Raw genomic sequence first — 26797 nt, 5'->3', positions numbered from 1 at the left:
TTTAATCTTTTTATACAAATATTTAGAAAACAGTGCTGGAGGACAATACATATTCCCTTCTTCTGTGACACACTGAGGGGCAGGTTGGACATGGAGGGACCTATCCTTTCTTCAACTGCAAAGCAAAATTTTCCGACTTCATGGGCCAGACATTTAGCAAGGTAATGACCAGTGCACCGGTGGCATTGCTTGGTTTGAGTGAATTTATATTCAGTGTGAGTCAGGTAAGCATGGTGTGGAGTAGAGAGTAATGGAGTGGGTAGAGAGTAATGTTCAAATCTGATATACATTTCCAGATGTTGGCTGTGAAAGGTGTAGGAGTTTCAGTTAGCACGCATTGGTTGTTTTTTAACGTTTCAGTGAGCTACATCAATATCCTTTACTCAAGGAGCTTTCAGTGACTTTCAATCTATGTACAACACGTAACACAAAAGATGAATCACAGGTTGGAAGAGGCCCTGATCATTCCCTTCATCACAACAAGAGCAGTCATTGGTGCAGTTCCTGGTGGGCGCTTCCCTAACTTCCTCCCAATAATTTCAAGAGCTCTTCCAGCCTCTGAACTGGAAGTATTTATTCCAGGTAATCCCAAGCATTGCAAACCAATTGCAAATAAAAGAACATTTTGGGGGCTTTTCAAGGGATATATTTTTATGCAATTTCATCTGAGCAATTAAAATAAGTCATCATCTCAAATTAGCAACATTTTAAAGCAGTAATGTTTCAATGTCATGATTTCAAGAGTTTCCCATTATCAGGTAATATCATCAAAACTGCGCAAGAACATGGACAGCTCATCTCAGGGATGCAGGGAGTGGAAAATGTTTATGGCTGAGAGACAGAGCTCCAAATGTTGTGTTACGGACAGTCCAAGGGCTTCTCAGCTGCTTAATTTTGTGTGTCTCTGTTATCTGGCTGAATTGGGAATGCAAATTTTATACAGACTAAGGAAGTAAGATCTACTCGTCATCCCCACCTACCTTCCGTGAAACTATTGCAAGTATAGACACCTAAATTATTTTTCTAAATTAAGCAGTATAAATACCTGGCTGCACCCAAAAATGTACTTGGAAACGTAATAAAAACTTGATGTCTCAGTCTGGATAGAGGGTTTTTCATCACAAAATATCACTTATTTCAAAATCCCACCAAACTGAAGAGAATTCCATGATTTTCTGAAGAGATTTACCATCAGCAACAGTGGTGTGCATTACAGAAAAGTTGTCAGAACAATGCAATATGTAAAACAGCAAGAAAGAACAGATACTAAATGGTGTGAACAGGGCAGAGAGCAACACGCCAAGACATCAGAAATGCATCATTGACTAGTGTACGGTGCGGGTCAGGACCGGCTCCGGACACACACACCATGACACATGGTGGATTTCAGCACTGCTGAAAGGCAGAGGTGCTCCTACTGAAATCAATGTTCCCAGCCATTTCAGCAGCTTTTCTTTGGCCTAGGTTTGTCACCTGGTTCCAGCTGCTCATGGGGATGGTGAGCACCGAGGCGAGCTTGGCTGGTGGAGGCAGAGCCAGCCAGAGCCAGCCTGGCTCATCTTGGCTCCGCCACAAAGAAAAAGGATTCTCAGATGACTCCACCAGCAGCAGATATGAGGTGGAGGAGTGGGAGGCAGCGCTGTGAGGAGGTCAGTAAGCAAATAACCACGTGTGCTCTCACGGTAATGAAGGGACTCTTTCTCTCTGCTCTTCCTTGATGGGAAGTGACAGTCGGAAGAATCATTACCAGAGTTGCCAACTTGGGCAGTGCAACAACAGAGGGAGGAAGATTGTTGTTTTAAAGTTGTGCCCACCGCGGCTTATGAGCAAATGCGATACAAAGGAAATGAAATGAGCTGGCACCTACTTAGTCTCTTCAGAGAAGAATATTTACTTGGGTTTGTCTTGACGGCAGACTCGTAGGATGGTGGGAGGTGAGAGAGGTTCTGGAAGGACCGGGAGAAGGACAGATCATAAGGTTCAGTGGCAGAAGTAAGGATGTTGTTCATCCGTGGCTTGTCTGCAAAAAAATGAAAAACAAACAACAAAAGAGAGAAAGACACGTCCACAGCATGCACCAAAACAAGATGAGAGGTGAGCCATCCCCACAGATCTGGCTAGGGAGGAGAGCTATATCTGAGCCAGCCTCAGCAACAGGCTCTTGGGCATAATTCAGCTTGGTACCCGCAGATTGGTAAAAAATGGGTCCTGTGGCTTTGTTTCCTTTTCCACAGCAATTATGGAGAGAAGCAAACTGCCGTCTTGAAAGTCCCCAGACAGACAGAGCAGCCCTCCTCCCAGGGGCTGGTGGACGGTGGGTCACGTATCCTGCAGGGCTGCACCACAGTGTGGTGGGACTAACCCCAGCGCATCCTGTACAAGTTCAGACACCATCACCTACCTTCACCCCAGCAAGATATGCGTTCCTCATAGCCACAGAAATGTGTCTGTGGGTTCATTTTAACTGGGGCTAATAATCAAGTTGCTCTCTCATCATGCCAGATTTCTGGCCTGTGCTCTGAACCTGGAAGCTCCTGTACAAAGCCCAGTCCCCAGCCCCAGAGATCTGGTGGGCCCTAGGGATGGCCACGATCCCCTGCACGTGGGAAGCATGAAGCAGAGCTGAGCACATCTAGGTGCAGTCACAAAATGAGGCAAGGCCTGGGGAGGATCCTGAGGTGGGGAAGCAGGGTTGGAGGATGCCCTCCCCTACATTTTTGCGCTATGTTGGTCACTGAGGGAGTCCCCAGCCCATGTCAAAACATCCTCTGTCAGGATGCTAACGCCGAGGGCACTGCCAATAAAGATTAGCACTGAACTACAATGTTAAAAGTGAAGTCCAGGCAATCTGCAGAGTTTGCCTTGTAACTGAAATCACATCCCTTTGCTGCAAGTTGGATGGAAAAAGGTCTTTCATCAGCTCAGCTGAGGGACAGAGGCCTGTTGAAGTAAAGCATTTATAACTCCCAGGTGTTCAAATATTAAAGTAGGCAGAGATAAGAGTATTAAAAATAGCAAGAGCTGCAATTGTTGGGAGCAAAGCTAGAAGAGGCTACAGGGTCATGGAAAGGGGCTCTGTGTGGGCTTGTAGCAGTGATGGGGTTGCACTAGCTGGGTTAAAAGACCAAAGAGGTGGCCACTCCGAGTGTGCTGTGATGATATAAATCAGAGGACAAAATGTTCTGATGCAGCTGAGGAGCAGCAGAATGCCTAAGGCTTGGTTTCACACCTGCCTGCCACTCTTCAAAAGGGTGCTCATGAAGAGCAACGCAACATGTGCTCAGTACTCACTCATGTGCCTGAAGACCCTCTGTCTCCCCTGATCTATGGACTGGTGGGAATTAAAGCACAGCTTCTGCCCCAGATTCAACTGTTTCCCACAATTATTATTATTATTATTATTATTATTGTTGTTGTTGTTGTTGTTGTTGCTGTTGTTGCTGTTGTTATTTTTTTTTTCAGGAGTCGTATCATCTCCTCCCCTGCTGCCTGGGTCCTGCCTGGAGCCTTGTTTGAGTTACAGAGCAGGACTATGCTACTGGAATAGTTACTACCTGGTAAAAAGAACATAACTCCAAGTGAGCATATAGCTAATGTGTCATCTCTCTGAGAGCATTATTTTTCTGCTGATGACTTCAACGCACGTCTCGCAGACTGACTGCAGGATTAGGAAATGCATCATATTCATCAGGGAGGGGGAAACGATTAGATATTATCCAGTCAACAGAGACTATATCAGCATGGAAACTATATCCCCACTCCTATTAGTGCTTGTGTGGCAAGGACCCTGGGTAACACCTCTGCAATTTTTACAGCCAGAACCTGTATATAATCTCCATTTTGCATGGAGGTTTGGGCAAGCTGAAATAAGCCCACTCATATGTATGGAGCTTGTGTTCAGTGCCAAAGCAGGAGCATTAATTGACTGCTTGCATGAGGTGTGTGAAATTAAGTGCCACACATTTATCTGATGGGCTTGTGCAGAATCACTGCATCTTCTTACTGCTTTTTCCATCCAGTCAGTCAGGAACAGACCATTATGATTTTGCCAAATTAGAAGTCACCTTGAAATCCGCTACTTATCATTCAGTAAAATAAGGGATAAACTGAAATGACCAAAGATAACTTCAGATGTCTTTTGTATAATATAGTTTGAGGGAAAGATCAGAGGCCTGAGAAGCTCTGGTAAGGAGAAAATTCTGTGCAATTTAAATTCTGGGACCAGTTCAGCAGAAGTTTCTTAATAGTTCATCGCTCCTGCAATGTATTTGAGTCACAATTTTCTCTGGTCTCTCTTTTTCATTTGTGGTGCTTATTGGCTCCTATGGAAGGTGCAAGACATAGTTAATTAACATGATGTAAATAGGAAGATCTCCCCATTTCCTGCAAGACAGATGAGGTGGCACACTGCTCTGTTCCCCATCATTCCCACTCATTCCAGTTCAGTTCTGTGTTCTGGGCAATGGGAGATGCCCGCTGGAAGATGGACAATGTGCTATGGTTACTGGATTTACCTTTGAAAATCAGTATTAGACCGTGTTTGCCTCACCTCCATTCTGCAGCCACACCCCAGTTTATGTCTGGGCAAATTTGCAAAGCTATTTGCAGAGGAACATGGATGAAATGAAGCTCACCCAGTGCATAGTGCACTACAGAGATGGGAACATCACCCAGCAACCTCATTTCTACTGGTTTCAAGATTCTCTTTTGCTACAGCATTGAAGCAACCACACCTTTTTACAGCCAATGCAACATCTTAAAATTCAGAAAGTGTCTCTCTGATTAATTCAGCAGGAGAGGGCTCAACCCTGCAGAATTTCCTCTTCTGCTGAGCATCAGCAGTTTCACAGCACTGCTGCCAGAGTGCTGCATTGCTCCAGCCACAGGCAGGGCTGGTGACATGGGACAGCACTGCCAAACACACGAGGCTGCATAACATTGGCACGGTGAGCTCAGGAAGGGAGCAGGCGTCTTTGTGGACAAAGACTTGGCCTTTGCAGCTCTAATCTTTCTTCTTGGCAACCTACCAAGCAAGAACAGTGCATTTCTTCCGCTTCATGGGCCAGAACTGTTGAGCCAGTCCAAACCCTGTTGTACTTCCATGAAAACCAGTGGACTCATGGGCCAGGCTCAGAAAGGCTCCCCTGTACCATTTGGACCAGGGTCTTAGAGGAAGACTCGAGAAGGCGCCACCCTGCAGCAGATGGGAGTGGTGACAGTGCAGAGAGCTCTGCTCCTGAGGAACCAGGAGCACTGCGGCACTGCGGGACTGCCAGAGGAGCACCTCTCCTGCAATGGCCTTTCCAAGGGCTGGCACATCACCTGCATGGATTTTAGGGGGCTGCAGCACTTCCCTCCATGCACTGGGGATGGCAATTGCAGCTGGCCTCTGAGTGGACATTATGGATTCACACTTCTGCTTTATGCATACACCCCATTGCTTTATAATCTATGAAGGAAAGAAAATTGCTGTCATTTGAGGGAGAGACTCATTGTACTTTCATCACTTTGCAAACTCTGTGCAAGCACAGGGCTGAAAAGCAATCTCAAGATTTATAAAGCTTGTGTGGTGGCGACCAGACCTGAAGTCTGTGAAGTGTCTTGCTCTGTCCTTGTTCTTTGAAGGCAGTTAGGCAGTTTCTTTCAAAGTTTGTTTACATGAGGAACAGAAACTTTCATGTATGAGGACAGGAGCAGATGACAACCAAGACAAAAAAAAAAAAAAAAAAAAACACCTTGAATTTACGGCAAAGTTTTAAACAAAGCTCAAGTGGCAAAAAGGATGTGCTCCATATTTGCATATGAGTCTGCACATATGTTGTGTGAATTTTGCAAGACATTTCAACAGATGCCTTTTAAAACATTCACCCAGAGAAAGCAAACAATGTCACCTAGGAGAAGCTGATACAACCAAGCCTTCTGCTGCTCAGCTTCAGCTCATCATAGCTTCAGTCCTCTGTCAAAGCACACACTGCTCCCCCAGCACTGCCTTCTGCTCAGCCATTTGAAGGCTCAGACGCAAAGTCTTCTCTGATTCGGATGCAAGCTCTTACAAAGGGACACATTCCTCAAGAAAATATGGTAGTTGCTGATGACATTTGGTAGCCTTCTGTGCCAAGACTTAGCACCGCCTGAGCTGTCCTGGGAATGACACGCTGCTATAGCAGGCACAGAGCTGATGTTCACACACTGGAATTAAAATTTACAACTTGTATCTTCAGCTTTTTTGGAGGGAGCTATCTGTGTTTTCACACTTCTTTTTTTCGTGTTATAAATACTGTTATTAATAGTCTTTTGCATGTCTCACAAAGAATCTCAGAGAGGTTTTTACATTTCCAGCTCAGATCCTCTGTGGTGTAAATCAGCAGCTCTCAGGGAATAGCTATCCTTGTTTATAGGAATTGGAGATGTGGGGTTTAAAATTCAGTTAGTGGAAAATAAAACACCTCTGCATATCAGGATGACTTTTGGATTAGGTCTTTCGGGGCTGAGTACAGAACAGCAATCTGAAGGGTTAAAAAGCAAAGAGGGTGAGCTATACCAGCACACTGCAAGATGCCCTTACATGTTACGATGTATGCACATGATTTAATAATATACCTGAATTATATCACCCAGGGACTATTGACATGATGCTTCTGAGCACACTGTGCTTAACAGGGCATAGCATCGTTACACACCACAACACAGGGTGACAGGAATAATGTTGCCAACTAAAATGAAAGAGAAAACTTCAGAAAGTACGATTGCACTTAGCAATCACCGCAAAAGACACTTTCATTTCTCCCTTGGTTGTCTTTTTACAGGGATGCAGAAAACAACTCATGGCTCTGGCATGAGAGCAGCCAGCACATAGAAGGGTGCACAGCTGGGACCAGGACTCATTCCTGCCAAATTTGAGACTGCAGTTGGAAAACATCAGCCTGTTAACTCCTTCCACCTCTGCAAGTGCCTCCTGCTCAAAGCTTGCACCTGCAGGGAGGGGAAGCAGACCCAAAGAGGCAAATGCATCAGGTGTGATCCTGGCAGCAGTCTAGAAAAGTCAGTAAGTTGGTATTAGCTCCAGCCACTGAGAGACACAAATCATCCACTCTGGGTGGCTTAGCTGGGGTTCTCTCCTTTCAGCTCTTTGGGACTAAGGCGAGGAACAAGCCCCCAGTGGGCTGGGGGTGATGCAGGGAGCACCACAACCTTCTGGCTGTGCCACAGGGAGCTCCACACCGACAGCACTCCTAGCAATGCAAATAGCAAAGAGCCACTGGGTTCAGCAATTCTGCATGCTCTGATTTTTATGATGCTGTTGTTTTACCTCCAGAACTTTTCTATTAATTATTTATTTTCCACCAGTCTCACGTCCACTTAGGATAAAGACACTGTTTTGCCTCAATTATAGTTCAGGGTCTTCTGCTTCTGTAAGAAGAGCCTGAGGCCAGTGTCAGAGCTATCCAGTTCATGTGGCCCTTTGTTTCCCAGTGGTATTGTCATAGAGAGAAGCTCCTCAGGGTCCTCCCACAGGTGAGAATGGAGACCCAGGGGCACATCTGGTTGGGCCATGGGCCACATCAGGGGCGTCTGAACAGCATCCATCTGCATGTTGAGGCCTCCATGCTCCGCAGAGGGGCTGCACACAGAGCTGGGACCCTGTTTCAGTCCCTCCATAACAAGACCATGAAAACAATGATTCCTTTGTCTGAACACACAAAATATTTTGTCTAAAAAGCAAAGACCAGTTGCTTCAATGATGAAGTCTGTAAAGGAAGCTGCCATTGAAACCCTCTGTCTGTGCTCTGTCCCCAGATTGTTCTCTGTCCTCTGTTGACTAAAGGAAGGTCAGCACATGTTATCACTTGTCGCATGACTCAAGTGCAACCACAACCCGAGCAAAACAAATACACCCCTTGTGCTGAGGCTGGCTCTGCATTGAAGGACATTACCAGCAAATTTCCAGGTCGAGTCAGGTGAATGGTGATCCTGATTCACCAAACACTTGGCTCCAGTCTGCCTCATGAGAGTGTAACTGGAACTGTACTGCAACACACCAATCTCTGTGTACTTTGCTTTGCAAAGTTTGTGCAATAGGTGGCTGAATCACTGATTGCCACTGATATCTCCATCATTAAAGCCCTGCTGCTTTGCAGAAAGTGCAGTGAACATAATGTGTGTACTTGTTCTGTAGGTTATATACTGAAGATCTGATTATCTTTAATTTTCTCACATATATTTCTACTGGGGATAAATCTAATTTAAACAGTCCTTAATTGTTATGATTTTGTAAACAGTGTCTTAAACACAATAGACTCTCAACAAATTGCTGGAGGAGATGTGACAGTATAGGGAACTATTTTCATATCCTCTGGGATTGTCCCAAATCAAAGTTTCTGGTCTGATGTTAGAAAACTGATGCAAGAATTATTATAGCAATATATCCCCCAAAGTCCTGTTACTGTGTGGGAAGGAAGATGTCCTGAATGTTTGAAACGAAGAAAAGGGAAAAAAAGGGGAAAAAAAAGGGAAAAAAAGGGAAAAAGGAAAAAAGGAAAAAAAGGAAAAAAAGGAAGGAAGGAAGGAAGGAAGGAAGGAAGGAAGGAAGGAAGGAAGGAAGGAAGGAAGGAAGGAAGGAAGGAAGGAAGGAAGGAAGGAAGGAAGGAAGGAAGGAAGGAAGGGTTATAAATGAGAGGCACACATACATGCATGTGTGCATAGGAGTTTGTTTAAAGTTCACATGGGTACTGCTATAGAATTGAATTCACCTCTGTCAGAGTAAACCCAGACATTATCTGTGGAAAAGCACTTGACCAAATTAAAAACTCAAAGTGAAGCCATTTGTTGCTTACGGTTTTTGGTTTTACCAGGTATTTTTTTGAGATGATTATCAAATGAACTGACATAAAAATTATGATGTGAACTTCCTACTAACTATATTATTTAGCAATTTCCTTGTTATTTATATAGACATAAAAATGTTTATACAAGGCTTTTGGTGGTTTAGTGTAATTAAATATGCACTGAATATAATGAGATTAAACTTAAGTAGCAGTAAAAAATAAAGTAATAAGCTTTACAGAAACTGAACCCAGGCAGTCAATATATATTTATGATAGCTAATGCTACACCGCTTCAGTTCTGTACACCTATCTTCTATTTTTTTCATATTTTAAGTTTTTTATAAGGGAATATTTTGTATGTGCTTATTTTGTATAAAGACTAAGTAGATAAACAAGACAAATTAACGTATCAAAAGGTGTACCTGCATTTCATATGCAAAATTTAGCTGCACACAGAAACGAGTACTTGAGCACTCACATTCACCTTTTGTATACAAAATGTCTACTACTCCAAAAGCAGGTGTGGAATTCTCTATTTGGAGCTAAAATACGCAGCTGATGTCTAGAGCTGAAGTTTAGAGCTAAGGGAACCAACGTTAAACTTCTGATTTCAGTGGAACTGAGGCCTGAAGGTTACTGAAAGCAGAATTTAGACTGAGGTTGCTAAAAGCCCATAGAAATTTCTGTAATGGGACGTTCAGTGCCCCAGGAATGAACTAGGTACATGAACAGACCCACACCAGAAAGAAAGTCAACAGCCTTCTTTCAGAGGTGAGATGCTGAAAGTCACACTGGGGAGCTCAGAGCCCTCAGCAACAGCAGAAATGAAATCCTGGTGTGGCAGACCACGATCTGACAGACCCACTTGCCTCTGGTTATTCATCATGGTCTTCACTGGAAAGTGTCTTCCCCATGCCACGTTCTGCAGGACAGCACAAACGTGTCACCTCTCTGCAAACATTTTTTGCTGGCCAGGCATCAGGAAAAGGGAGACTTTCCTCTCACCCTGCATTGGCTGTGCTGCAAACAGCACTAGGTTAATCAAATGATAGCAGCCTGACAGAACAGATTATACACGATCCCCTCATTAATTAGTGGTTATTCCTTCCTGCATCAGAAGAATTTGGTATAATCACATCATGATCTCATGGCTGCACGACCCACTGCAATGGGCATACCCTTGCATTGAGAAGCTGTGTGCCGCAACCCCAAGCCAGGTTAAAACTGAGACCCTTGGCGACTGAGACCTCTGGGAACCTGATGTTGAATGTGAACAGCTCACATAACTCATGCCAAATTTGCCTTTTTTTTTCTTCTTTCCTTTTTTTTTTTTTTTCCTTGGTCCTTGTGAGCATGGATTTACTTTATTTCAGTTTGTTTATTTGCAGGAAAAAACTGCCGCAGTAATACAAGGGAGTGTTTGCATATGGTGCTGATAAGCTTTGCGCGCATTCAGAGAGGTCTTGTCACAGTGACATCTGCATGCAGCAAGACATGGGCCACCAGGAAGTATCAGTCCATGGAAACTGGATTTTGCAATCCTCTGTCTCAGCTGAACAAACACTGAGTTGCAGACAGAGGTACAGAAAGGTGTTTCCAAAACACTGTTTGGTGGAACAGCTGCTCCACTGCAACAGGACATCTGGATCATTCCTCCCTGCTTAGGTCCTGTTATGATTCCCAATACCATCAGGGAAGCCAATGGTCTGGTGCCATTTGCTTTACACCTACAAAAGGCTAGCTGGTACAGTGTGGGGAAAGGAGAGCTCAGGGGGCTTGGCTTTCATCCCTCCTAGACGAGAAGGTCCCTTGCAGAGCCCTGGGCCCCACGTCTATCACATGTGGAGAGCCTCCTCTGATTATTGCTGAGGTTATATGACTTTGGAGAGGCATTGTAATGGGAATAATGGGAGAAAGTAAGGAACCACGAAGTTGCTGGGATGGTGGGGATGGGATCACCAACCCAGAGGATCTGAGTTTTCATCCTGATAGGTATTCCAGTTTGCAACAACTCACTCTCCCCATCATATATACCAGGCCAAGTGCATCCCCCAGACACGGGGGATTTTCTGGCTGCTCAGGCTGAAGTGATATTCTGTGTTAACAGTGTTGTTTGTTTGGAGGCATGTCACCTACATCTGCTGCCTTGCTTGCTTGCTGCTGGTATCATGAGAACATTTCTCTGCTTGTTTTACTTCAGTTGAGAATGAACTTGGGCCACTTGTGATGCAGGACGTGTCTTGAGCCTGACACTGGCTTCTTTCCCTTCTTCTGCTCCTTGCAGAAGGTGTCACAGTGTGGTGGGTACGAGAGGTTGAGGGACAGAGCTCACGAACGCAGTGCTGAGAAAGACAACTCATGTCCACCTACAAATCTGCATAATCACACAGAAAATATATGCCACGTCCTACCCTGGAAGAGAATTAAATTAAATCTTTGGCTTTGCCAGAATTTACTCAGAATTTCAGCAATAAATTATGAATACTGAATTCTCCCTTTTGATCGTTTATCTGAAAGGTCCAAATAGCTCTTTAAAGACACCAAGCAACGGCTCAATCAACAGCACACACCTGTATCATAAATGAAAGTGTCCATGACCATATGGATAACTTAGGAACCAAACATGACTCTGAATCATACAGTTATTTGTAGTCAGATCATTCAAATTGCTTTGTATGACCCAACTGTTTAAAACCATAGAACCATTGAATGGCGTGGGTTGGAAGGGACCTTAAAGATCACACAGATCCAACCCTCTGGCATGGACAGGGATGCCACCCACTAGATCAGGTTGCCAAGGGTCTTGTCCAACCTGGCCTTGAACACTTCCAGGAATGGGGCATCCACAGCCTCTCTGGGCAACCCGTTCCAGTGCCTCATCACTGTCTGAGTGAAGAATTTCTTCCTAACCTCTAATCTCCCCTTGTTTCGTTTAAAACTATCAATTTTTAAGGCACACTAGTGGAGGGAAACACACACACACACACACACACACACACACACACAAGAACACGAAAGTTTCTAATCCAAGATCATGCACACTTCTGCTTTGGTTTTGTCTCTCAAGTAGATAAAAAAGAAAAGCATCTGTCAGGCTCAGAGGGAAGTTTAACTGTTCTAGCACATTGTTACTCTGAATTATTGAATGCAGTAGGGATCTGGTGGGGGAGCTATGTTAAAACCTCTGCACACAGACCACAGACACAGGTAAACTGGGCTTATCTGTGTCTTTTGGGGCATATCTGGTATCCCAGGCCATTGTGGATGTGAAGCATCCACAGAAGGGTGGTAGCATACAGAAAGAAGACAATACAATTCCGATCCTATTACTTTTCTCATGAAAGTAGTAAATATTAAAAGAAAAAAAAAAAAGAAAAAGAAAAAAGAGAGAGAAAAAAATATTTTAAAAGGTAGTTTGAGAGAGTTTGAGGCCTTCAAATCATGTTCAATAAATATTTCTACGTTACTGCAAGATCTAAAGATGATGTTTCCCCTGTGTTCTTTGGCAGATGGGAAGAAAAAAAAACTAGTCTTACAACTGAAAGTAACATGCAGACTGAGCAGCAGCAAGACCCACCCAGTAGGAAGGGGAAACACCAAAGCTTTGAGGAGACTTTTTTAAGTCTCCCACCCCTTTTTACAACAAAGTGTGGAAGTTCCTATTCAAGCACACACAACTTTCACAATAAATCAGTTCCCTAATATTTGTCAGGATGAAGTTAGAGAGTTAAAAACAAATGCCAGAACACAAAGAGTAACAAATACAGCAATTCAGAGCTGCAGGTAGAGAGAACCAATACATATTAGGACGAGATCTACTCATCATTTACTTGTTCCTCAGCAGAGAGGAGGTTCCAGCTGTGAGTGCTGGAGGAATATCTCACATTCACAGGGTGAAGGGTGCAGGGAAAAACAAGGAGGAGACCCAGACAAGGCAGCAGGTGAACAGGGAAGAAAGCACAGAGGGCTGGGGTGCACTCAGAAGTTGCACTGATTACACAGTGGCAGGGAGAACCAGCAACTGGTTTGGGTTTGGATGGAGCCAGGAAGAGGCAGATGGTTTGACTGGGTGGTCTGTGATTGCTGTGATGCTGGGAGGGACATGCTGCCCACACCTGACTGCTAATCTTGAGCCACGGCAATTGTCCTGGTTTCAGTTAGGACAGAGTTAATTTTCCTCCTAGTAGCTGGTAGGGTGCTATGTTTTGGATTAGGATGAGAAGAGTGCTGATAACATGCTGATGTTTTAGTTGTTGCAGAGCAGTGTTTACACCAGGCCAAGGACTTTTCGGCTTCTCGCTCTGTCCTGCCAGCGAGCAGGCTGGGGGTGCAGCAGGAGCTGGGAGGGGACAGACCCAGGACAGCTGACCCAAACTGGCCAAAGGGGTATTCCATACCATCTGGCGTCATGCTAAACAATATATAGGGGTGGCTGGCCGGGGTGGGGGGCCGGCTGCTCGGGGATAGGCTGGGCATCGGTCAGCGGGTGGTGAGCAATTGCATTGTGCATCACCTGTTTCATACACATTATTATTATTATTGTTATTGTTATTATTATTTCCCTGTCTTAATAAACTGTCTTTATCTCAACTCACAGGCTTCACTTTCCCGTTTCTCTCCCCCATCCCAGAGAGGGAGGGGGGAGGGTGAGTGAACGGCTGTGTGGTGTTTAGCTGCCAGCCGGGTTAAACCACAACAGCAATCAAAGCAAGGAGGGAGCTAAGGTAGAGCTAACCCAAATTCTGGCCACATATCATGATACCAAAATCACGCCAGCTTAAGAGCCCTTACCCCATATTCACTGTCCTTCTAACGTATCTTAAAAAAAATGCACAAGCAGCACTATGAGTTGAGGGGCTTGGCTGACAAGACGGACTTTTCTTTGGTTATCATTTTTACTGTTTTGGATGGTTAAATCTCACACAACTTTGCTGATGTGATAGTGAGAAAGGAACAACCAGACAGGGGGAACCACAAGGTTGATAGGTAAAGCTATAAAAGATTGGGCCATATTTAATTGTGTGCACTAATGTAAAATATGGTCCTATGTTTAATGTTAATGGAATCCATCATTCATGCATCATTGCCATAGGAACCATTCCATTAACATGAAACATACTTTAATACCAGTAAATGTTACTGGCTGGCAGAGGAAAGTTACAACAAGTGTAATTTTGCTCTTTGTTTTCTCTTACCATGTGTAGGTGTCTGGGTGGCACTGTTTAGTATCAGGTGATTATAATTTTGTTCTTGGTCATCTGAAATTCACAGAAAAAAAAAAGATCCCTTTAAGAAACAGCTTAGCAAACCCACTGATCTACAGATGATAATTACAGCTCACAGTATTCACAGGAAATCTCAGCATGATTAAAGAAAGAAGAAAATGCTTAAGAAAGCAGAAGTTTCTGTTATGTAGTTCACTTAAAATTCCAGATGCAAGAAGAACATGATAATGGCAAACTGTTCCCCTTCTGCTGAGCCTGCAAATTAGAGTTGTCTGTAAAGGTAAGAAGCACGCCCAGCCAGGAACAAACCAACACCAGTGGTGCCTTCCTGGGAGCTGCTGGAACCTCACAGCCCCAGCTCCACTCCTCCTTCTCCATCCCACACGGAGCTTTCCAGGACATTATCCCCAGCTACGCAGGTAACAGACTCTCCCACTGAGACCACAACCTTACACAACAGCGATGTCACATTGAGTCTAGGGAAGGATCAAGTCAGTAGCTTCATAAATGCAGGAGGAAGAGTTCAACAGCTGCACCTGGGCTGCAGCTCTCTCTCTCCTGAGAGCTGAGACTACCACAAGACCTGGTGGATTCATATTAAATGCACCATGCCGAAAAGTAGGAGGGGAGCGGTCAAAGGCAGATTGACTGCTACCTTTGTGATTAGTAACTGTCCTCTGGGTTGGAAAATTTTCTTCTCTCTGTCTCACTGTAACAAAAAACATTAGACAAGTGACTGCTGATAGACTTCTGTCTTTAGTTTCCAGAAAAACATTCAATAAAGAATTACCTGTCTTTGTCCAGTACTTCTTTGTTTGGTATGGGGATTGTATTAAAGTAGGGGGAGAAGATTTCAAGGATTTTACATCTCATGCCTAATGTCTAATTTGCTATTCTTAAGAACCTCTCATGGATATTTCTCTTTGTCCCTAGGAGACCTGTTTCATAATAACTTTCTTACTGCTTTTTTAGACCACCTTTTTTTACTGCTTTTTCCTGTTTACCAGGAACATGGAGAAAATCCCTGTTCTTTCTGCAATAGTTTTTTATGGCAAAGTTGCTATTTTGTGTTCCCTTAACTTTATTCTTCAAGCTAAATGACATCATTTCCTGTATACTTCCCTATAAAACTTGTTTTGCCTTTGTTTCCATCCTAGTGTCCTGCACGCTTTACGATTAAACTAGATCCTTCTCCAGCCTGGTACCCAGTCTGGGACATGTTTGCGGGAGGAGACCTTACTAGTACAAAGTGGAGTGTGTGGATTTTTCCAAGTGCTCTACTCTTGTTCACACAAACTTGCACGATATTTTCCTTTTCCATAATGATGCAAAATTCCTGGTTCATATCAAGTTTATGATTTATTATGCTTTTCCTGCTTTTCAAAAGAACTGCAACTTGTCCATTTGTTCAACATATACAAAGTTTTTTAGTATTCTTGTTTCAGTCCAATGCATAGCATTTTTCTCCATTTAATCAATTTATTTTCAGTCTATTTCTCAAATTTTTTAAAGAGTATTTTAAATTCCAATCCCGTTTTCTAATAGAGTTATGGTCATCCAAGCTTCATATCATCTGTAAATTTAATAAGCAAACTCCTTTTCCACCAGTAACAAAAAGACTGAATGCGGAAATACATCAGTTCATCTTTCTACTGATATTTACTCACTTTTTGTGGTTAGTCAGCCATTATGGCATCTACCCTATCGAGGTTCATTAGCACCATGTTTCTCAAATTAGTCTCATTACTTTCCCACAAACTACTGAAAACCTAGCTAAAGTCTTGGTCCCTCATACAAGCTATTTCTCCCTGGATAAAAAAGCACAGTAAAAACAATAATAATTAAAAGAACAGCTTGACATGGTTTGTTTGCTACTTTATCTCACTGGAAATTCATCTCCTTGCACAACATGCTGAATGTCTGTGTGCAGCCAGGATTAAAACCAGAGGTTATTTTTTTTTTATTTTTTTTTGATGTCAACAGACTAGGCACCTTAACTTACTTAGCATCTCCATCTAGAAAACAGATACTTATCAAATACACAGCCAATGAAGGTTAGAAAGCTTATTAGCCTGGCTACCAGTATGTTATGAGCAAACCTTGAAAGGAGGTCAGGTTCCCACAGGCATCTAAAGTGCCCTTCAGTAAGTGGCCGACAGGTCTCCTAAGATAGAATTTTCCTTTGGATCTTCCATTGTTGGTTAGTTTTAGCAAGCAAAAATCCTGCAGTCATTACCTGTGATTTTGCTTCTGTTCCTCCATACTCATTTCACTTTAATGTGAAAACAGGATCAGAAGATGAACGGTATAAATTTAACTCTTTGATATTTCTGGAATCCCTCTCAGTCTGGAGGGACTTTCAGAGGTTTGGGATCAGCTAGGACACTTGTCATCCAGTTTCCAGCAAGTATGGCACAGAATTCTGCTCACTAATCTCTACATTATGTTTTAACATTTTCTGGAGTTCAAACAGACGTTTTTGGTAATACAATTTTAAAAGACTTTACATGATGGTAAGTCTGACATGACTTAAAAGAAATAACTGCAGTATTTTTAGACTTTGCTACCAAAAAACATTATATACTTAAGTTCTCAATCACCTGTCTTCAACTCCTATTAGATCTTTTATACTTTTTGGCCAGAGTAAGAAAACAATTTATTATTAGAAAACTCCTCCAAAAGTAGATATTTCTAGATCATGAGACTTGCCAATCAGCAACTTGATTATTCTCTTAGATAGTCTAAATATTTTGTGCTTCTGAAAAGTTTTAGAGATAAGGTCTGGGCCAGACTTCAGTTATATTCAGTTCATGACACTGTCAGGCACAAATGTGTTCTGGATATTGCCATTTGAGTGGTGTTTAGTCAATACAGCCAGCAGCTGGGTTGCTGAGACTGCCAGATACAGAACTGTAGAGCAGTCTCCTCTATGCAGAATTTGTAGGGTTTTTGGTTGCAAAGGCAGCCATTTTGCTCAGTGTGCATCAGGGGTGTCTGTGCCCTGAGAGCAACTGCTTCTCTCTTACAGCTGTTTTTCTATTCCTGAGTTCACAGAATCACAGAACTGCTGAGACTGGAGACACCTCTGGAGATCATCTGGTCCAACCGCCTAATCAAAACAGGGTCAGCTAGAGCAGCATTGGCCAGCATTTGGATTTTGAATATCTCCACTGGTGGAAAGTACTTCCAGCGTTCCACCACCATCATAGTAAGAAAGTTTTTTTTCTTAAATTTAATTGGAATTTTCCGTATTCCAGTTTGTGACCATTGCCTCTTGTCCTATCAGTGGGCACCAGTGAAAGAACTTGGCTGTTTTCTTTATTTGTCCCATCAGGTATCAATACACATTGATTAGATCCTCCCCAAGACTTCTTTTCTCCTGACTGAACAGTCTGAGCTCTCTCTGTCTCTTCCCATACAGCAGATGCTCCAATTTCTTAAACATCTTTGTGGTCCTACTCTGGAGCCTCTCTAGAATCTCTCTCTCCCCCCTGTGCTGGGGACCCCAACACTGGACCCAGCACTCCAGATGTGTCTCGCCAGTGCTGAGCAGAGGGGCAGGATCACCCACCTCGACTTGCTGTCAGTGCTTCTCCTAACGCCACCCAGGATGCTGGTGGCCTTCTTTGCCACAAGAGTGCATCATGGGATCATGTTCAACTTGTTATTCATTATGTATTTTATCAGTTATTTCATCCACCATTTATTACTTTATTTATAAATTATTAAATCTATTTTTGAAAGGTGCAAACCAGGTAATGAGTAATGAGCCTATTGTATTTTATGATGACCTATCCTTGACATTTTCACCTGGTAACTTCACTGAGCATGAAAATTTCTACACAGCCATTTCTGTCCTTAAAAAGTGAGGTATTTCCCCAGGAGGTCTCCATACTTCCATGTGCTTTGTATAGCAGCCTGTGGTACCTATGCTAGTTCTTCTGGGTTTCAGCCAGGCGTAGGCTGCAGTTATGCAGCGTAGTTAAGGACAGCAAGGACTTCCAGCGTGGCTATGGCAAAGCTATTTTTCAAATCAAATTGCTAAAAACATCCAAAGATACAAACTGTTTGTCCTATTCTCTACTAATGCTGCTCACACTAAAGGAGTTGACAGATAAAAGGCTACACAGAGATGATGGAGACATGCATGTGAAATGTGAGCATTTAAAACAGTAACTGGCAAAACTTTAGCACATTAACTGTTCCAGAAGGGAAACAACAGTTTTCTCTCTCCTCGAGACACAGAGTACTCCAAAGCAGTGACTTGCTCTGGCAACCTCACTGCTGGGGCAAGATATGTCTTCACTGAGGACAGTATGACTATATCAGCATGAGTAGGAGCCATGGTCTTGTGACTCAGCTTTCCATTTCACCCTAATTCCCTTCCCTTCCCTTCCCTTCCCTTCCCTTCCCTTCCCTTCCCTTCCCTTCCCTTCCCTTCCCTTCCCTTCCCTTCCCTTCCCTTCCCTTCCCTTCCCTTCCCTTCCCTTCCCTTCCCTTCCCTTCCCTTCCCTTCCCTTCCCTTCCCTTCCCTTCCCTTCCCTTCCCTTCCCTTCCCTTCCCTTCCCTTCCCTTCCCTTCCCTTCCCTTCCCTTCCCTTCCCTTCATCTTTTCTCTGAAAAATCTCACATGCTCTTAGGTTACCGTTTAAGAAATGACATCCAAAATAGTCATATCCTGAATTATTGGCATTTTCATGTGGCTGAGCTAATCAGGCATCTGAATGCAGTACTGGTCTTCATTTACAGTTTCTGTAGCCTATTGTAAACACTTTCTAAGCAATAAATTGCTTTAAAATGATGGCTGAGCCTTCCTACACCTCTTCAGGTTTAACAAGATAATGCTGTTAATTGTGAAGTGCCAGTTAGGCAGAAGCATATCTATTGTAGAGACAAGGATCTGAGTTCAAAGCTATTTACTAGGAAACTCCATCAGGGAAATAAAGGATTCATAGTGCTCTGAATTGCCAGACCACAATGCAAAGTTTCTGAACACAGCTGGAGGAGTGATCAGATACAATAACCAGCAGAAAGAAAGAGGCATTCTACAGTGGGAAAGAAAACCTGTGGTCCCAGAGCCTTGGGAATCCAGGAGAAGCCCCATGGACAGACGGGGCTGTAAGGGCTTCACGTTTCTTTGCAAAGGAAATGGGCTCATGCAGTTAGGACAGAGCAAAATGCTGCATCCCACAAGACTGTGTCTGTGGTCTACACGTGAATCCTATAACTGCTGCTCTGGGAACTAGAAGCCATGTGGGGATGGGGCTGTGGTGGGGGCGTTAATGACAGGGAGAATGAGAAGGGAAGATGGAGCAGGAGGGATGGGATGCTGGGTCTGCATGAGGGATGGTGCAGGAGAAATGTGGCACAGGTCAAGAGAAGGCTGTGTCCCTCCGGGGTGAGGAAAAGACCAAGTCTTTAGGAGGGAGAAAGAGAAGCCTGCAGGTGCCAGGGGACGAGGGCCTGTCTAGGCGGCCTGGCTGCCTTGCTCAGGTGGCCCTTCTGCTGCAGGTACCAGCCTGTCCGAGCCCTCCAGAAGGCTTAACGCTACCACGTAGGACCCAGTCGTAAGCACCTGCATTAACTTAGACAACCATGGGACCAGCCCCAAAGCAGCCTGCCCTGACATCTCCTGCCTGGTCATGTCCCTGCAGGAGGTCCTTTGCATCCGCCCCAGGGAAGTGGCCCCACCGACAACACAACATGCACGGCATGTCCAGCCCCCAGCCGTGCTGCCCACCTCACACGCCTGCCACCACTAGTGCCAGCACTGCTGGGGACAGGCCCCAGCACCCAAATTCTGCCTGTGGCAGTGACATCTTGGACGCTGAAAAGGGGACAGCTTCTTCCGAGGCAGGCCGTCATTCAGTGCTGAGGGCATCAGATAATCTTGTGCACTGTCACCAAGCTCTCGTTGTCTCTTCTCCTCCTCCCTTCCTCCTGTTTCTCTAGGTCTCCCCGTGGAGGTGACACTGACGTGGGCTGGCAGCCCCCCGTGGCCAGGCCAGGTGTCTCCTGCAGGAAGGGGGTTTCTGCTGAGCTTGGAGTCAGGCCTCAGAGAGGTGTGGGTATGGGCACGTGAGAGGGGTTCAGGTTCTCCCCAGACTTCCCCAAGGTCCTTTCCTCAGTGTCCCCAGCCAGCATCTCCAGATGGAGAGGAGAGATCTCTCAATTAATAATCTCCCAGATTTTGCTGAGAGGGCATTGCATTTTTTAAAAGACTTAGTCTGGTGTCAGCTGTGGCATCCAATGATTGATTTTAAGAAACGTAAATGTCTTCTTTACTGTGGATGATAAAACACAAAGCCGTAATTTTTCCACTGAATATGCAGAATGCTTTATGGTCACCAAAACAACAACAAAAGTAGCTGAGCGACTTTAGCGGTGGGACAATATGAACTCCCTCAGATATCTCTGGGCAATGGGCATTGTAAGTGCCCAGAGCAGATCAGGATCAGACTCCTGGGGACCTGAGAGCATCTCTAATGGGCATGTGAAATCAGAGCACCCTGGGTCAGCTCCAGGGGTGGGATGGACTGAACAGCCCCTCACACCCTTCTTCTCAGAGGTGGGTCTTCATCTGCGGAGGTACCGATCTCAGCATTGAGAGGATCTCTTCTTCCTGTGGTCAGGGTTGACAGCTCTAATTTGCAGCATAAATTGCAAAGTCAATTGTCTGCCTCAGGGTGTAAAACTCTGAGTAAATGGTGAAGAAAACTTTAAATATACCCCAAAGAATTCCCATTGCACTTCTTATCCAGGAGATGCTCTTAAACAATTCTTTTTGTGTAAGGACCTTTGTGTAAGTAACCTTTCCTTTGCTACTTTGTTTTACTCTACTCTAGGGTATATTTTTTTCAGTCTCAGGTATTTTATATGTGTTTATTGTTAATAAAAACTTGATTTATTGTGATCTCCAATGGAAAAAATAGCAAGTGTCAGAATACGGAAAGAAATTGCTGTATTTTCTGGTCTGTCTTCCCTAATAAAGTCCCCTATAAAAACAGCAAAAGAAGGATATTTTTAATATATGCCAGCTATATAACAGATATATGATAGCTCTGAAAGTCATGCAATAATTTGTGTTAGTTTTGCAGTAGTCATTAAAGCAGTGGGAACTGCTCTGAAATCTATATTTGACAGGACCAAAGAAACGGACTCAACAGAAGCCGTTGCCCTATGAAATACACTTTCTTGCCTTCTGCCCCTCTGGTCTTTTCAGCAGCCTCAGCATTTGCCTACCTTCAACCTTACTCTCCAGCTGAGATATTCAGCAAAAGACATAACAAGCAGTTTATTTTTCTGATGACAAGATAACTGTTTGCCATCTGCATTAATGAAATGAAAAACCCCTTCAAGAGCTAATCTTCCAGAGTACTTAAATGCAGCAAAAGACTACAGGCTTTATGAACTGAAAGAGATGGAGACCCCCCAAGGCAACGAAGAAAGCAGACCAAGAAGTGATGATGAGAATGTAAATACCTGTGGCACAAAGCTACCAGTTTATCATCTGCCTGTCCCCACTGGGCATTTTTTTTTCCACAATTTGTGGTCCAGGGGGTACCTCCTGAACGTCCTTCAACTGCTGCCATGTTGGTCAGGCAAAGCCAAGCAGCGTGCCTGGATGAGGAGAGAAGACAGTGACCCTTCTCTACAGGAAGCCTTCTCCGATCAGTTCAGATCAGACAGGGTGGTGGCAGAGGGCATCTCCCAGCACTGGGGACTGTCCCAGGGAGATTGGAGAGGCTGAGCCCTTGGTCTCCTCCCAGGGGAGACCTGCCCAGCCAGGACTCTGTGGTGCCTTACCAGGGTGACGAGCATACAGATGCTAATCCTAATACTCATTAAAACCCAGCTGTCTTTCATGTACATTAGCCAATAACTAATTACTTTATACTTTTATGCTACAGATATCCAGCTTGCAGAGTGTTTCTGCACCTGGCGAACGATACCCAAACTGACACCCAAAAAAGGGACTGTAGCAATGGACACAAGAGTCAAAAACAAAAATTAAGGTACTAGTGAACTCAGAACATCAGTCATTAAAGGGACTGGAGATACCAGATTAAAGGCTGTCCACAAACCTTTAATTTGATATTCATTAAGTCAGGTTTTTGTTCCACCATTCCAGCCTATTTTTCAACTGTAATCCTATGACTCATTCATTGAACAGGATGCTCAGGGAATAAGGCAGCTATTCAAGAGTTATTTTAATCCTCATTAAGTGGTGAATGGCCCTGTTCTTTAGTATCCCACGCCATCCAAATACTGCACTGATTATGGAACTGTTATTTTCCATAAAGGCTTCCCTCTAGTTCTCATCTAAGTCTCACAAATGGTTTCTACACTCTCATTGCAGGTAGGGTGGGCTCTGTTAGCCCCAGATTTAAGCTGAGCAAGAGAGCAATTGTACCTGCATCTGCAAGATTTTATTACTTTGAGGAACCCCCATGGAACAGACAGGTCAAATTTTGTAGATCATACTGGGGATTTTTATTAGGATTTTGCAAGCATAACTAAGATGCTAATTAATCATACCACTTTTGTGGGGAAGGTAAGGCAGGTGCAACCATTTCTGGTTTACACGTGGGGAAAATAAAGAATGCAGGTGAAAGCACTTCCTGAGGCCATGCAGCAGCACAGGGAGGATGGAGAAGCTGAAAATGCTCCCCCAACGCCAGCCCTGTCCTAGGCTGGTTACTCTCCTCCCCGAGCCCTGTCATCACGGTGGTGAGAGCACATCCCGCTAGTTATGGCTGTGGAAGCTTGATGGAGCTCAGCACCTCTGAAAATCTTTTTGCAGGTGTTGGAAACTTCAGCAACGAGAAACCAAAGTGACGTTCAAAGGCTCTGATTAACTGAATGGCTCAGCTTCCTCCAGGCTGCTCCCAGGAGGCAGGCCCACATTGGCAGAGCCTCCCCAGCATCCTCTGACAGAAGGTCACCTCCTGCCTGCCCCCTCAGCAGCATCTCCGAGGGCACCAGGAGCCCTTGCTGCCAGCCCGGCTCTGTGGTTAGCTCACATAGCAAGGTTAGGCAGCAGGTGAGTGTTTCTGACTCCTCGGGCTGCTTCAGACTTGCCAGCAGGATTTGTGCAGTGGTTTGGCTGCAGCCTCCCCACTGGTGGCAAGAGAGAAGCCACCCAAGTGCTTAGCCTGCCCAGTTGTCAGGTGGTGCCTGCTTCTCACATCTTGGTGCTCCTGCTCCACTATATGGTAGAGACTAATGCCTAGAGCTACCCTGCCCAAACAGAGCTCAAGGCAGATATTTCTTCTGGAAAAAAAAAAAAATCCATTGTGTGTGCAAAGACTGTATGAGCTAAGATTTCACAGGAAACTTCAACTCGGTCATTAGCTACTTTTTGACCTCTTGTTTTTGCAATGGAAGTTGAAGTCTTTTGAAATTGAAATTACTTTTATGTGGACGCATGAAGAGTCTAGTCTAACGAGTGAAGGAAAGAAATGGCAGAACCCAGGTCAACCCAGATGAAGTACTGACTGTAACAGAGCAAGTTACTGATGGGAAGCTAAGATTCTACTGTTGGGCTGCTTACAGTTTCTTATCAGCAGGTTTTTTATGTAAGTGTGTATGTATTGCTACAGGGACATAATGTGAGAGTGCATACGCTTTTTACATATACCTGTATACACCACCTGTGATGGGTTTTGCCGCATGCTCAGTGCGCAGCCCAGACTGGAAGACTCAAACACCTGTAAGTACCAGAACTATCTTCCCAGAAGGATCTTATTTTGGCTACTGAAGATCACATATTGCAGCTTTAATCCTTTATGTCTGACTTTCTATGCACACTTCTGGAGCCTGTCAGCATTGGCGGGAATAGTTTATTGCATGGGGGGAGCTGAGGGTAAAACGTATTAGAAATGCATGATTCAAAGGCAGATGGGTGCAATCATCCAGTCTGGAGGCTGAAGTGCTTGGACAACCATAGTTAGAGGTGGTCCTCATGCAGAATAACGAAGCATATGTGGGGACAGGGGACATCTCACTTCCTTTGAAATGTTCTCCTTTCCTTGGCTTTGTGACAGGTAGGGCTGTGTATGGAAGCTGTAACTGCTTCACAGTAACGGGTATTGTTCATTCATTCCTTTAAGGCTACAGGAGATGGAGGCTTAAATGAACAGTAAGATATCAAGGAGGAGGCAAACATAGAGCTGCAGATGGAAAATACCTAGCTGCATTGAGCTCTGAAGTTCTGGAGTGTCAGTCTGACCACTTGAGAAAAATCACACAGCCTGTTGGATACACCAAAAACAGGTGGAAGATAATCCTTTGTGGAAAATGATCCTTCTCCCACAAACATCTGAGCAAACAATGGTAGTGTGAGAAGGACTGTCTCATACAATGGAGCTTCAAGTTTGCTCACAAAAACATCTGTCTTTGTTGAAAGCACTCAGAACTCACACTCTCATTCACCGTAGAGTTTCCTCCTCCTACACGTGTCTTAAATCTAGTGATGCAACACATACCATGAAAGCTATACCCACCCCTGAACTTCCTACACACAAATACATCTCTCCTTCATGGTGCATTTGTGTAGATATTCACTGACTCTTTCAAAACCATCAGTGCCGAACTGCAAAAGAAAACTCTCTGGAAGACCTCCCTATGAGGAAAACACAACTTTTGTTTTTAAGCAACTAGAGTTAAAAAATACACCTACAGAAAAAGAAAACTACAAAAAAATATTTCCCAATCTTGGCTAAAATGATATTTTAAAAGAACAACACCGTGTTGAAGATAAAGGTTATACAGTTTCAAATATCTCTCTCCAAGGAAACAGATACCTTTTGAAGCATCTTTGGAGAAAGCTGTTTTCTTGATGAAGAAATGTTTTTCCTCCAGGTACACAATGGAATGTAAGATCTATCAAATAGTGCAGCTTTTTCCAATGCTAACTAGACTCACCAGCAGGAGACTCTGGAAAAGAAACCTGTCCTGCATAGGAATTTTTCAGCAGCCATGCCTCTGTATTTAGAAAGCAATAGTGACAATAAGCCCCCCAAAATGGGGACGTTTGAACTCACGATTAATCTAGAGTTTAAAATCTCTCTGTAGCATTTCAGACTTTATTTGCTCTGATTTTCTTTGATTTTATTTATTTATTTGTTTATTTATTGTATATTTAAGGCTGACATTTCTTGCATGTTTCAGCATAAATCAGGAAAAAGAAATGGGGAAATTAACGTAAGAAATCCAGATGAAGAGAAAGAGAACAGGGACCTTCTTTCTGGGACAGAAAGCTCTGCACGGCTGGAGGGAAACTGCACTGTACAAACTTAGCTGGTGTTGACAGTCAGTGCCTGGGATCTCTTGTGCATTTGAGAACTTCTCACTGACTCTCCAAACACAAAGTAATTAGATAAATATGGACTGGGTTTCTCAAAAATCAAACAGCTGAGCAGGCTGCATGACTAACATTAGATAGCAATGCAAAAACAGCATCTGGGGGGAGCAGTCCTGGATGCTAACCTTTGGAAACACATCTAAAATACACAGATCACAGTGAAAACATATGGTCAGATAGAAAAAAAAAAAAAAAGAAAAAAAAAAGTGTCCTTTAAAGGGCATTTCTGAAGATGAAGTTGATTTTAGAGGATATAAATAGTATGGGTCTCTAAAGCAGAATTAGTTAAATGCAATCTTATGTGGAACACAGCCAGCTATTGAACATTCAGAGTGGAGAAAGAATTATGCTAATACCTTCGGAAGAAATATGTGGTTGTTTTTAACCCCATGGTATTGGCAGGAAAGAGAAGGAAAAGGAACATGAAGTCCTCCCCATGTTTTCCCTCTTTCATGAGGTATCAAGACAACCAAAAAGTGAGGATGAAATCACTACAGGAAGGGCTCTCCAGTGGGGTTGGACTGCACTCTCACTGTGAGAGCAGAAAGCCAAATACCCTCTTCAGTGCTGCGCCTTAGGGAACAGACCAGGGAAGCCTGACCCTCCCATCCTGCTCTCCCTTTATACAGAACATACAGAGTACTTAGCAGAAAGCCAAAGCCAGAGGCCACCTTGCTTGTTACTCTCTGGGCATAATTCACTAGTGACAGCTTCCTGACAGACAAAAAAAAAACAACACTTTATTTGGATTCCCATGCAACCAAGTGGGGTTTCCTGAAAACAGGTATGCAGTCAGTGATGCAGCCAATGCTCCACTGCACCAGTGTCCAGTGGCCCTGTGTCTTATGTCATGGGCTAGAAAAACAGAAACCCCACGAGATGCTCTAACACACCCTTGTGCTCTAACTCCCTGGGTCAGGTAGAAAAGCAAACACCAGTTTGGGGTTTAGCTCTCAGGAAAAAGGATTCAAAGAGCAGTGGAGCCAGGAGGCTGCTGAAGTTCAATGGCATCTGTAGCACCATGGGGCAGAGAAGAGAGCCAGCATGGTGGCTGGTGAATTTGCAGCGTGCGTAACCTCACATGCAAAAACACTCGGAAAATGAGGGGAAAAGGAACTTCTAGCTCCAGAAGCAAAAATCCACCCCACATAGGACTGTCTCCTGACTAGCCAGGCACAGAAAGGATAGTAACTAATTCAATTCCTTTATATGGAGTGAAATTGCAGATTGAAATTTTATCTCTAAGTGAATGTGACACTCAAACTGGGAGAAAACTCAAGGGAGGAAAACACCTCTTTATGGGTCCCAGAGCTTGGACTGGAGGCAGGGAACTCTTGTAAAATCGCTCATTATGTCCAGCCACCCAGATGGAAAACCAAAACA

The 26797-nt window shown here is 44.0% G+C and overlaps 1 protein-coding gene across 4 annotated transcripts in view; it reads right to left on the bottom strand.

Annotated features, from left to right (window-relative positions):
* SHISA6 (shisa family member 6) overlaps positions 1-26797 on the bottom strand; it is a 255720-nt gene that overhangs the window by 13103 nt on the left and 215820 nt on the right. The window contains exons 4-5 of one of the 4 annotated variants that reach the window (XM_080560629.1): positions 14021-14083; positions 1868-2020 (exon numbers count right to left, since the gene is read on the bottom strand). In XM_080560629.1, coding sequence (XP_080416755.1) covers positions 1868-2020; positions 14021-14083 — 216 coding nt within the window. The remainder of the gene's footprint in view (positions 1-1867; positions 2021-14020; positions 14084-26797) is intronic. The other 3 variants (XM_080560630.1, XM_080560631.1, XM_080560632.1) reach the window with 3 other exon arrangements.

This window comes from Anser brachyrhynchus (genome assembly GCF_964034855.1).
Source record: "Anser brachyrhynchus genome assembly, chromosome: 18".
NCBI lineage: Eukaryota > Metazoa > Chordata > Aves > Anseriformes > Anatidae > Anser > Anser brachyrhynchus.
This window is presented reverse-complemented; position numbering and strand designations above follow the sequence as displayed.